Raw genomic sequence first — 13,195 nt, 5'->3', positions numbered from 1 at the left:
ATCTAGAATTTTCTTAGCAAGCTTCACACAAAACTACTGAGATATGTGAATATTGGAAACTCGGTTTTGATTGTTGTGATCGGTTGTACCAACCTCACAATGTAAGTTGTGATCAGTTAATGTTTCCTAAACAAGGTTGTGACCGCTTACACCTTGCTTCCCAAAGGTAGCTTGTGATCGGTTACACCTTACTTCCTGAGTTAGCTTTTGATCGGTTACACCTTACTTCCTAAAAGTATCTTGTGATCGATTACAACTAACTTTCCAATTCATCTTGTGACCGGTTATACCTTGGTTCCCAAAGTAACTTATGGACGGTTACAACTTGCATTCCAATATAGCTCGTGATCGGTTACAACTAGTGTTGAGAGGTGAATTCGTGTTTAGGTTCTACCTGTCCTAGATACACCAAGTGACCTCACAATTCCTAGAATAGTAAGAGAGAGAGTTGTATTTCCATTGTACCTTGTACTTTCTTATATAGGCTTTCCCAAAATCCCTTCTTTTTATTACATTATGACACATGTCCTAACCTTTCTTAATTACTCCCAATGTCATTCCTTAAAATGGCCTCTTACTTTCCCATTAATTCCTTCTTTATCCTTCTTTCTTCATGGATATTTTTCATTTGGGCTTGGGTTTAGTCCCCAAGTCTCCATACCTTATGATAAACTCATCTCTATTCTTAAGGATACCCTAAGCCCGTTAAGGGATATTTTTCATGTATCAACATTAGTCCCCTGACTATTGGGTCAATTACCTGATGAGCCAATAGTCAAAGAATTCTTTCCAGGCGCTCCCTCCTTGTGTCCCGTGAATGTGGGAGTTCTTCTTCCTTTGTTGAATCTGTGATCGTGGGTGACATTTAACCTCCCATCGTGCAAAACTTTCTTCTTTTAATCTCTGACGGTTACTATCCCCTACGCATAACTGCCACGTTCAGTTCCTAGAGCCCCCTATATATAGAGCTGTCAATTTGTTTTCCCTTTTATCTTTCTTCTTCTTCCTTCTTTTCAGACGTATCCATACGCTCGCCATGTCTAATAGTTCTGCCAGTAGTTCCTCGTTTGAGGAGTCTAGTGAATCCGAAGGACCCAGGAATGGGAGTTCTGAAGAAACCGAATGTTTCCGAGCACGAAGAGATTCTTTTTCCTCCCCCAGCGGATGGTAGATCGTATACGATCGCAGAGTTTACAAGCGGGCCTGCTTTGAAGCGTACATTGAGATTAAGGGAATTCCGTGGAGGCAAGCGCGTCTTTCCTCTCGAGGATATATTAGTTCCTCGCCTTCTGAATCCTCCCGTGCTACCTTATCCCGCTGCTCCTGGATGGCTCATGTGGCCCGAGTCGGAAACTATGGATGCTTTTGCTTTCAATATAGTACCGCGGATGGCTATTCATCGTGGCGACTACAATCTTCCTTCCACTGATATTCGTTCTAAGGCAAAGACTCACCCAGTGTGGCCACATTGGGTGTCTCATATACGCGCTCCAATCCTAGCCATGTCACCGCTCTTCAGAGGGCGAATATTGAGGAAGCTATACGTTCATCCCTTAAGCGGGAGGTGAATAGGTGTATCCGCGATGTGACGCGACTTTTCTGCCGTTGGGCTCCCCCTGTTCATACTCTTTTTACAGCATGGGGAGAAGCAACTATCGTCTTAGAGGATGTAGTCGCTCTTACAGGACTACCAATTCACAACAGTCATTCGTATGATGAGGCGACCGTTTATAGGGTGCTGAATGATGAAGATAAGAAGCTGTGCACATATTTGTTGAAGTGTAAAGATGATTCTCGCCATGAGATGGTGCGGAAGAGCCAAGTGCCATCAAAGCGGGACGGAGGCAAAGAGGCCGCCAGCTCAGGTAAAAAGTGGGCATCCCCGTCCGCCTCCAAAGGGAAAGCTAAGTGGGTAGATGAAAAGAAGACCCCTCATGCGCGCTCGGGAGGTAATCGGCTGTTGTCTAGCTCCATCCGTGCATATGAGGCGATTCATGGCTCGTCAGCTCCGACAGAGGCCGATGATGAATGGGTTGTCAAAGTCAACCGTCGCGCTTCTTTTCCTCTCTGGTTAAAGTATTGGATCCCTCAGGTAGTTGATGGGAAGGTGCTCCCTCCAAAGAGCAAAGAGAAAAATCCTCGTGCAGAGTTAGCTGCTTTTATCCTGTTCTGGCTTTGTCATGATGTGTTTGAATATAGTCCCAAAGATAACATTAAGAGCGAGCTTGTACCAATGGCGGTGTTCCTTTCCCGCGGCGTCTCTTTCCCACTTGCACCAATGTTCTTGGGTGGTTTGTATCGTCATTTCGATTTATTCTGTCAAGATCTTCAGACTATAGGTTCTTCTCACAAGATCGAGACCTACATCCCGGCTTCCTTCATGCAAGCATGGTACTGGGAGCATGTTCCCCCATGCGCGCCTGAACCTAATGATCTTGCAGTTCATCGCGAGGAAGACGTTAAGCAAGACGATGGCTCGGTCAAGAAGCTCCCCGTTGTTTACGGCTACCCGCGGATAGCACTCTGGAATTTGAATGGGAAAACACCTAAGAGCGATCTTGGCAAGCACTTGGATGTGGCAACGGATTTTGAACCATTTCCTTATCAAGATGGTCGATCGGGACCAGCGCATTATGATTTTGTTGCTCCGTTTGACACGGAATTGGATTCGACCAAGCTCTTGTCAGAGGCCGATTTTGATTCATCGATGGCTGTATTACCCGGTTATCTTTCCGGTTTTCATGATGGAAAGTTCATCGCCATGTCCTACAACCCTGATCGTGCAGCTCGTCAAGTTGGGTTTGACCAGGGAGTTCCTCATAGGTTTCCTCCTCCATACAATTCTAACATTGAGGTCGTTGTCGCTAGCTTTGACCGATATGTCTTCAAGGGGGCGACTCGCTTGTCTGATCGAGGACTTGATTTTTCATTCAAGCAACACATTTCCGCGCGACCTTTGGCGGTTACAGAAAGGGCTCACGAGTATCATGATTTCTTACGACGCCGAGCTTTGAACTTTCTTCTGTGCGAATCCTCTCCTCCTCGTGACTTGACCGTTCAAGATCTTCGGGAACTTCATACGTCCGGTCGGATCAAACTTGACGATGTTCTAGCTGCCGCGCACCCCTTGGTACCAGCTAACAAGGGTCGCTCGGATCCCGTGGTAACCTCTTTGGCTCCTCCCGAGGGTCATGAGCCTACAAAGCCGAAGAAAGGATCGTTCTCCGATCGTAAGCCTCCACGGCTAAAGGTGAGGCCATTTGCTAGTCCTTTAGCGCCTCAGGTATTTGCTATTCCTTCTGCTATATTTTTGTTTTCTTATATCTCCGCTTACCCCTTTATTTTGATGAAATGGGTGGCGGAATTGCTTTCCCAGGAAGCTACTCCCTCCGATCGCCTAGGGTGGAAACATCCTTCTTACGTGATGGAAGAGTACTTCAATATGCTCGAATGTGATTGGACTGAGAGGAGTCTAAAGAAGAAGGCTAGGCGGGAAGAAAACCAATCGTCTGCTCTGCGCCCTTGTTCTTCTGCTAATACCGCGTATTTTCAGCCTCGACAGAATCGTCAAAGGAGCTTGTCCCATCCCCGGGTGGTACGAGTAGCGGTCCAACTCCTTTGTTTGTGGATCAGTTGAGGAATCTAGGGATTAGCCTCCCCACAGGGAGTGGCTGGGTATCTCTGCGCCTTCATGTATCTTCAGTTCACCCCCTTCGGGATGAGACCGTTTGTGGCAGAGGCGAACTTCCGGTATCCCCTAGTGTGGTTCTTCAATCAATGAGCCCTTCTGGATCCAGTCGGTCAGTTTTTGGTGGGTCCTCATCCCACGTGGCACTAACCGTTAATGATTCTGCAGGTGATTCTCTATGTAATACGTGTCTCGATTCTTGTTATTCTTCTCACTTTACCTTTCTCTCCTCTCTCTGTTTTCCTTTTCTTATAAATCTGAGTAAACTCTGCAATGGTGCTCATTTGTTATTTATCAGGCTCAACTAGTGATTCCGAGTCGTCTTCCAGTTCCTCTGCATCCCGTCCTAAAACCACTGGTACTCCGCTAGACTCATCGATTCCCGAGGTTAGTTCCTTTCCCCACCCATTTTTTTACTTGTTTATTATTTCTTCTTTTCGTTGACATGTTGTTTATTGGCGCTAGAATATGGGCAAGAAACGTAAGGAAACCGGGAAACCTGATATGGACGCTTCTAGGCGCGTAGTTCCCAGTGGGATGGATATGTCAAACGCGCTAAGATGGATAGCGACACTTCGTCTGTGCCTTTACAGAAACAGACTGACATTCCTGCTTTTGGTGAATTAGAGACCCCTGTTGTACCGGGAGATTCTGAAGACGCCCAAGTTTCGTTTCCCCCTAGTGGTGAGTGCTTCCGAGGATGGAGTGGACCCTTCTACCCACACCTTCGTCTATGGCTTCTGGGTTCCCACCGTCTTTGCTACTACCTATAGAGATATCGTTGAGCGTGGGGGAGGTCATATGACGAAGGAGGGTCTTTTGGCCGTTCCTATTTTGTGTTATATGACTCGAAATCTTCCGGAAATAGCGGATCACCTCACGTGCATGGGGAATGATCCTATTGATGAGGAGACACTGCGGGGCTGGGAAGCTTTTGTGCAGTCTGCACTTAATGTTCAGTTTCCAATAGTGTGGTTGCAGGAGCTGCTATTGAAGGTGAAGGGTCGCAACGACCCTCGTAGTCGGCTCGCGGATCAGATCTCCCAGTTGGAGGAGGAGTTGAAGAAGCTCTCGGAGGCAAATTCTAGCAAGAGGGTGGTGCTGAATTTATTCCTCGATGATATTGGAACGACTAATGACGAGGTGTTACGAGCTGAAGCTTCCGAAGCAGAGATTCGAGCCGAGATCGAGAAGAAGCAGAAAGAGCTATTTGGGCTCTAGGTTGCTTGGAGCGTTTTGTTTCTATGTTGAGTTTATTTTTATGTCTCCTTGTTGAACTCTCCTTTTAGGCGCTATGTTTGTTGTTTGCTTAATTTGGATTTTGGGATATTTTGCGTTGTGGGATATTAATTTGTTTCTGGTGTTGGTATTTCATTATTCATGTTTAGTGGTTGTGTTTGTTTGTAGTGTTCTTGTCTTATTATTAGGCGTGCCAATTGTTGGGTGCTTTCCCTCTTCTCTTTCTCCTTTTTTCCGGTAAGACGCGCCTTCTCACAGGGGTGTTAGGTGGGGAGGGCGCGTTGTTTTTTTTAGGGCGCCACGACTGGCGTGGGCGGTGCGCGTCCTTAAACACGCTTGGTATTTCTAGGACCTAGGTATGTTTTGTCGGTCGATTAGGTACCTTTAATATTTGAGAGAACTTCTCATCAGTTTGATGGGCGCTTTTTGGCGTAGAATGGTGAGAATTATTAATCTATCGGTTGTCCATAGAGAGGTAGGTGTGAGTATCGCAGGCCTATCCCCTTGTTTTGGTTCGCAAGGGTGCTGAGTGTTGGGGGAATATATGAGTACCTTTGGCTTTCCTGACTTTGATTTGTTGGTCGATCAGGTGTTTTTGGCTTACTAACATTTTTGTGAATGTCAGTCGATCGGGCGCCTTTGGCATTCCCGAGACCTTTGTGAATTTTTCAGTCAATCAAGCGCCTTTGGCGTTTCTGAGACCTTTGTGAATTTGTCAGTCAATCGGGTGCATTCGGCGTCCGAGACTCTTTGTTAAATTGTCAGTCAATAAGGCACCTTTGGCTTCCCTGAGACCTTTTGTGAATTTGTCAATCAATCAGGCACCTTTGGCGTTCCTGAGACCTTTTGTGAATTTTTCAGTCGATCGGGAGCCTTTGGCGTCCCGAGACCTTTTGTGAATTTGTCAGTCAATCAGGCGTCTTTGGCGTTCCGGAGACCTTTTGTGAATTTATCAGTCGATCGGGCGCCTTTGGCGTCCCGAGACCTTTTGTGAATTTGTCAGTCGATCGGGGGCCTTTGGCGTTCCTGAGACCTTTTGTGAATTTGTCATTCGATCGGGCGCCTTTGGCGTCCCGAGACCTTTTGTGAATCTGCTAGTCAATCAGGCGCTTTTGGAGTTCCTGAGACCTTTTGTGAATTTTTCCAGTCAGTCAAGCGCCTTTGGCTGCCCTGAGACCTTTTGAGATATTTGCACACCGATCTTGCGAAAAGTTGTTCTTACCAAAAGGAAGGAAAAGCGTTTACAATCAGCGGTTTGTCCTCCGCATTTTTCCTTTTTCTTTCCTTTGAGTTAGTGACGAGGGAAAGGATCGTGTTCGGTTGTCTGTCTCGTTGCCTCGAGTTCTCCAGCTGACCGCTTGCGTTCGAATATGCTTTGAATGGCGAAGCATTCCTCAGTTGAGTGTCCCATCCTTCGGTGGTAATGACAGTATCTGGCCGAGTTTTTATTCATTTTGTTCATATCTACTGTGGTTGGGGGTAGTTGGACCTCCCTCTCAGTGACCCATTGATTTAAAAGCTTGATCGCGCGTTCTTTGCTGCAGGGAAGAGGAGGCGGTGTTTTGTAGTCACGCCTACTTCCTCTATTCCTTCCTTGGTCTCTGCCATCAGCTTGTGGTTGGTCCCCCTTCTCCTTGTTGATATTAGGTTTCACATTGCGAGGGGTTCCCGACGCAGTGCTAACCGTAGTGCACCAAGAAGAGTCTACAGGTATTTCTTTTATGCAATCAACAATCCTCTCAGCTGCATCTTCTAACTCGACGAATGTCTGGAACCTGAAATTGATTAGACCTCTCCTAAAGGCCGGGATCATTCCTCGTACATAGATTTCAACGAGCGCTTCCTCGTTAATGTCTTCATGACAGTCCAGTGCCAAACGTCGGAACCGTAAGATGTAGTTTTCTACTTCCTCGCCTATCCGCTACCCGTTCTTGCTCAGGTCTATCGCCGTGATTTTCCTTTTAGCCGAGTAAAACTTCCCAAGAAAGAGTGCTGGCAAGGTTTTCCAGGAATCCACACTTTCCTCTTTTAGGTTATCATACCACGTGAATGATGTGCCTGTAAGTGACTTGGGAAATTCCTTCAAGCACAGCTTTCCATCAGTGGCTTTATCATTCATCGCTGATAGGAATCGGCTGAGATGTTCTCGCGCATTGCCTTGACCTTCGTGCACTTTGAATTTTGGAGAAGTATAGTCTTCAGGATACGAGTATTCTCGGATGTGCGTGGGGTATGGGATATTCACGCGGCAATGATTGTCTTGTTTTAATACATGGTAGTTCTGTTCTAAATATTTAGCAATTTCTTTTTGTGATGTTATGGTTGCCTTGTCACCTTTGTGTCCTTCGCCCTTTGTTGCTCATTCGGGAGTATTCTGTCCTGCCATCACTGGTCGCGCTATCCAGTCTTCAAGCTCTTGTCTCCTTCGGGAGCGCTCATCCAGTTACTCTTGCATGTTTTGCAAAGTTGATGGCATGGGTTTCGATGATCGGGTTGCCCGTTTGTTCGTTTCTTGTGTTGTTTCCACCTCTCTATCTTGGGCTCTATGTCTTTCCAATTGCTTGACAACGCCTAGGATCGGTATTTCTTCTTCGCCTCGTCATCACCTTCCATCATCACCTCGTCAAGGTTAATGGGCCAATCGACTGCCTGGTTTCCTATCGCGCCTGAATCAACGCCTTCTGGTTGTGTCATGGTGAGCTAGGCACGAGCCTCCGGGTGTGGTCGCCAAATGTTGAGAGGTGAATTCGTGTTTAGGTTCTACCCGTCCTAGATACACCAAGTGACCTCACAATTCCTAGAATAGTAAGGGATAGAGTTGTCTTTCCATCGTACCTTTTCCTTTCTTATATAGGCTTTCCCAAAAGCCCTTCTTTTTATCACATTATGACACATGTGCTAACCTTTCTTAATTACTCCCAATGCCATTCCTTAATATGACCTCTTACTTTCCCATTAATTCCTTCTTTATCCTTCTTTCTTCATAGATATTTTTCATTTGGGCTTGGGTTTAGTCCCCAAGTACCCATACCTTATGCTAAACTCATCTCTATTCTTAAGGATACCCTAAGCCCGTTAAGGGATATTTTTCATGTATCAACAACTAGATTTACAATGAAGCTCATGACCGATTGCAACAAACTATATTATATAGGCTATATGACTGGTTATACCATAAATCTCAACAAGTTAAGATAGGTTCTACCAAAGTCATCTTCCATTGGTCATCCAAAAGATATTCAAAGAATAACAAGATAAATCATATAGTTTCCTTTTGATTATGAAACAAGTTCATAAATGCACTTCCTTTAAACTAATGTTATAAAATATTTTTTCCTATGGTGAAACCATTCCTATATAATGCACACATAATCAAATAACTATATATAATAGATTATGTCGATGACGTACTTATGAAGTTTCAAAAGGTAAGCGTTCATACTTCGTAATATGTTTTTCTTGACACTTTGACCATACTATTATGACCAAGTCACATCACTAGAGTATTATATACAATATACACAGCTTTGCATGTTATGTTTTCAATATAACACGACTTGAAAGATACCTTAGGTATGGTAACAAGATCAAGTCAATATTTACTAACCTCAAGTGGAAGGATGATGTCGTTGTTGTAGTTGTCACTTCTACCCATTCTTCAGGTCTTCAGAGTAATACTTGTACGTCTCAACATTCCTAGACTTTCTAATCTAACCTAAACGAAGTTGTCTCTAGTATTTAATCAAGCGACTCTAGATGAGTTTTGATACTAAAATATGACAACCAAACTTGAAATATCAACGCTTTGTGGGTTCAACCTAGCTATGCTCTAACATACCCATATATGGAAAATATAAAATACCCGAAGAAAAAAATGCCTACAAATAATATGAAAAACGTCAATTGATTCTTTCTAAGACCTACATTACCAATTAAATATCAACTAAGAACTACGTTACAAACGATTCCCTTCGCAATTCTCAATCAGGTTCAGAATCGGATCTGAACAGTCTTTCTGAAAACTAGTCCCTTCAAAATCTTCATCAAAAGCTCCTTTTCAAAAGGCTTCCAAATAAAAGATCAAGCTTGCAGGGTTCTTAGTAAAAGAAATGTTTACATCACAAGGCTCTAAAAATAATGAAATCTTCAAGTAACATGTTAAACATCATTAATCTTCACTTTGCTATTATTGTTCTCGATATCTTCTAATCATCACAAATTCCTTATCGATTTTCTGCAGAACACAATATTAACGATTAAGCAAACATTTTACATCTTAGAGCTAACTTTAATATAAGAAAAGAAATTAATGCCAAACCCAATTGGTGTTGTAGGTGATTTTCCAGACTAAAAAGTTTGGAGTGTATATAAAAGAGGGACGGTGACTATAGAATCTGCATATTATTTAATTTGTCAGGACAATTTAGCGGAGTCTAATTCTCCCTCAAAGTGGAAACAATCGTGGCATCTCAAAGGTCCTGCTCAAATAAAGCATTTCTTATGGATATTAGCACAACAAAATTTGGTAATTCGAGGAGAGGTTTTAATATTAGTAATGTATGCCCTATGTGCACGTCTAGCCCTGAAACCATAAATTATCTTTTTGTATATTGTCCTACGGTTGATGGATTACGGGCAAAACTATCTACATAGTGGAATTTGAACTTTCTAATCCTCGCAGGTTGATCTAGATTGAATTTATACTTACAGTGCTTACCATTCATGGAGAAATTCCAGCTTTGCGAACTGCACTATTCCATTTTTTTGTGTGTGGTAGATATGTATTTCTCGTAATCAAGTGGTTTCCCAGGATCAGAAGTTTAATATTGATATGGTCTTAAAACTGGCTGTCAGGAAAGAGTAACTTTTTTTTTCTTTTACATATAAAGTCCTTACCATCCATAGGACTGAAAACTAGGGAAAAATCATAACTTTTTTTTTGAAGCAGAAGAATCATTACCAAATAATGGCAATAGGGTTTCCAATAAAAAAAAAACGATGATTTTTCTTGGAAATTTTGTACATTACGAGAAAATTATTGATAAATATTGTAGGAAGTGTAGTACAATGATTGCAACAATTTGGTATTAGATCCAATCTTAACATGTTTGATTGCTTTTGTTGATCTGCAGAAATTTCAACTTTCTCAGATTTTGATTTTAGTGAGAAAGATCGTGGAGTATTTGTTGCAGTAACTGAGCTACAAAAAAAAGTCTCTTTTCATTTATTAGGGCACCGATTTATCTCAATAACGGGTGCAAAATTGGTGTTGTCCATGAGATAAGAGGCATTCGTGAGAAACATGTAAGTTTTTGGATAACTTTATTCTTAAATTTTCATCTTATCTTGTTAGGTCTAGTAGTTCACTCAGGAAAGAAAAGAAATATAAGCAAAGATATTGGTCAGTGCAAATCTGTTGTCTGGTAGGGTCCATGATCATACTCTTCCATGGATGTGATGTGTTCAATTAGTTTTTATTGCCAACTGAATTAGGATGCACAAAAGTTTAGAATTATTAAATTATCATATAGGTTTTGCCTTTTTGATGGGTATTTTATGAATTTTTATTGAATCTCCAAGCAATATTTTAATTCTAACTTACATTATATTTAATTATTGAATCCTAAGTTTGTTTCTAGCGAAACACACATTTTTCGAAATTGTTATTCTTTGTTGAAATAACATAGTTAAATATGTCTTAGACACTATCTAGAAACATGTTTCTTTGAATTACTAAAAAAATAGTTAATGCACGCTTCGTAAAATTATGTTTAGTGTTGCAGAGTTTAATACCATGCATGTGCGGACAAATATAGGTATAATGTCTGCATGACCTCACTACTATTTAACCACATATTTAATGTGCATATATGCATTGGAAACTCTAATATGCATAATGAATCCCCTCTTTGTTTATCCTATAAATAAAGCCATAATCCATGTACGAAAGATATATCCATCAATAAGTGGTACCTTTATTTTTCTCTTTATATATCGTTATGTTAAGTTTAGTTTATTTATAACATTTAGCATATTTTTGTTAGATTTTTATACAACCAAGAAAGATGTTAATTTTATAGCTTTTCAAATGAAATTAATTTTTATCTTTTTCCTCCAGAACTCACATGCTTTGAATAATTCGGCCGAACTTTCAACAATACACTGGTTCAAATAAAACTATTTGCATTATATATATGTGTGTGTGTGTATCTGTGTTGTAAATAGTCTAGGAAACTAAAACTGTTGGAAAACGTTAATGAAAATAGTTGGATAGCATAAACATATCAAAACCGATTTAACTCACTTGTTTAAATTTTCAAAAAAATAAAATAATTCTTCCCCCATGTTGTGATCTCTCTATTTTGATTTGTGCATGTTGATGGGTCATCATAACATATACTTTATTACTATTTAATATCGTTGATGTCTTTTATTTTGATTTGTTTTTATTCTTAAAGTTCAACTTTTTTTACTTTCTTTTTTCTGGTTTTGATTTCATATGTAGGTTGCATTCTTGTCCTATTGTTATTATTCTTTTTCTTAGACTTGTTCTGTGTTTATTTCACTGAATATAATTTATTCTTCTTTTTATTTTTTTAAACCTATGAAAAACTAATTGAGTTGCACACATGCTATCACATGATTAAGTAAATAGTTGTCCCCTAACTATGTACATCTTTCTAGCAGATATGATTTAGATTTACATAACTAAAACGAAATAATAAGAAAATTTATGCAATACAACTATGTTGGATTGAGGTATTATATGTCGAAAACGGACAAAATACCCACAACCTATTAATTGTCTTCTTTATGTTCTCTATATCTTCGAATTATCACGGATTCCTTGGTCAGTTTTTGTAGAATACTTGATCAAGCAAACATTTTGCTTTATATGGTAACACCAACTTTGTTGGCGTATCCGGCTGACTGATGAGTGCCAAATATTGTATATATCTATCCCTTTTTGTTGGCATTTTAACTCATCTTTTATGCATTAATTCTACATTTTATCCCATATTCTGTATTTTCATTGTTTTCAAGAATAAATATTTTTATTAATTAATTTTGCATTTTTAGGTAATAAATAAAGTTCGGATGAGTCGCGGAGCGAAAAGAGCAGAAAAGTAGTGAAAAGCCGGGAGAAATTACGCAAGGAAGCCGCGAAGAATGGTGCGCACAACCTCATTTTCTACACACAAAAGCGCCTCCGTTCTCAGCCATCAGATCGGTTCTCAGGAGCATCCGACGGTCGCTCCTTCATAGATCATCAAAATCTGATGTCTCTGCCGAGCACCACAGCGCTGAAATTCCAAGCCTTCAGATTAGATGGTAGTTGAATCCAACGGTCGCTCCCTTGCTGTTCATCAACGTCTGATATCTCCGCCTAACACTACAGTACCTAACTCCATCAAGTACCGTTCATTTTGTTGTATCATATAATCCAACGGTCGCTCATCGCTTGCCTCCGCATCACCGTCCGATCTACCTACCATCTTCGCATCTCGCAGCTCAGAGTCACAGAACATCAAGACTCGATGCATTCGCCTCACACCCTAACACCCGAGCCCTACCACCTAACCAAACACGCCCCCTACCCCAAACTCAGTCGAGCCACTCTCACCCATTCCTCTCTGCAACTTCACCACCGTCTTCAACAGAACCATGTCCTGCCACACCATGTCCACCACCTCTGCCACCAACTCACTGCCACCACCACACCTCCACCATCATACACACTCAACCCATCACCTATACCACATTTTAATCTCTATCAAACAACTAATTTCGCCCATTCTCTCACGCCTCTGAACCCTAAGAGTGAGTTGGTGAAATTAGTTGATGATACAGAGCAATTGGAGGTATGGGAAGCAAGAGAAGACGATAAGGAGGCATGGGTCGAAGTTAATTGGGATTGATTTCAGCGAATTAGGTGAGAATACCAAACCCTAATTTCAACTGTTTTGGGAATTTTTGAGGGAATTGTGTAAAACCCTAAATTGAGGGAATTGGGTATAAATAGAGGCTTTGGGGTGATGTAAAAGTTATGTTAGGACTAGCCTACATCCAGGACTCTCAAGTCCTGTTAATTTTGAGTTTCTGTTAATTTCAGTTCACATGTTAACTTTAGTTCACTTCAGTTGTGCTCATTTCAGTTCACTTGTTATGCTTATGTTCATAGTTCTGTTAATGTGTGATGTTCCTGTTGTTAGTTAGACTCATTGTTTTGTCATGTTAGTTCATAGTTTAAATGCTCACTGTTAGTAT

General features: G+C 41.3%; 1 protein-coding gene across 1 annotated transcript; it reads right to left on the bottom strand.

The window, feature by feature from the left end:
- Positions 1-6,218: 6,218 nt before the first annotated feature.
- On the bottom strand, positions 6,219-7,046 carry LOC113359411. Its single transcript, XM_026603050.1, has 2 exons — positions 6,853-7,046; positions 6,219-6,702 (listed from the first exon to the last, which is right to left on the bottom strand). Exons 1-2 carry the CDS (start codon positions 7,044-7,046, stop codon positions 6,219-6,221), a joined length of 678 nt encoding a protein of 225 aa, XP_026458835.1.
- Between the last annotated feature and the right edge of the window lie 6,149 nt (positions 7,047-13,195).

The sequence above is a fragment of the Papaver somniferum genome, chromosome 3 (assembly GCF_003573695.1).
Source record: "Papaver somniferum cultivar HN1 chromosome 3, ASM357369v1, whole genome shotgun sequence".
Taxonomy (NCBI): Eukaryota; Viridiplantae; Streptophyta; class Magnoliopsida; order Ranunculales; family Papaveraceae; genus Papaver; species Papaver somniferum.
Note: the sequence above shows the minus strand (reverse complement) of the source record. Positions and strands in the feature narration are given on the sequence as shown.

Excerpts from the sequence above, each read along its gene's own strand:
- LOC113359411 (XM_026603050.1), bottom strand. The coding sequence starts at position 7,046 with ATGAATGATAAAGCCACTGATGGAAAGCTGTGCTTGAAGGAATTTCCC. Across the intron at positions 6,703-6,852 it reads ATAGACCTGAGCAAGAACGG|GTTCCAGACATTCGTCGAGT; the intron begins GTAGCGGATAGG and ends AATCAATTTCAG.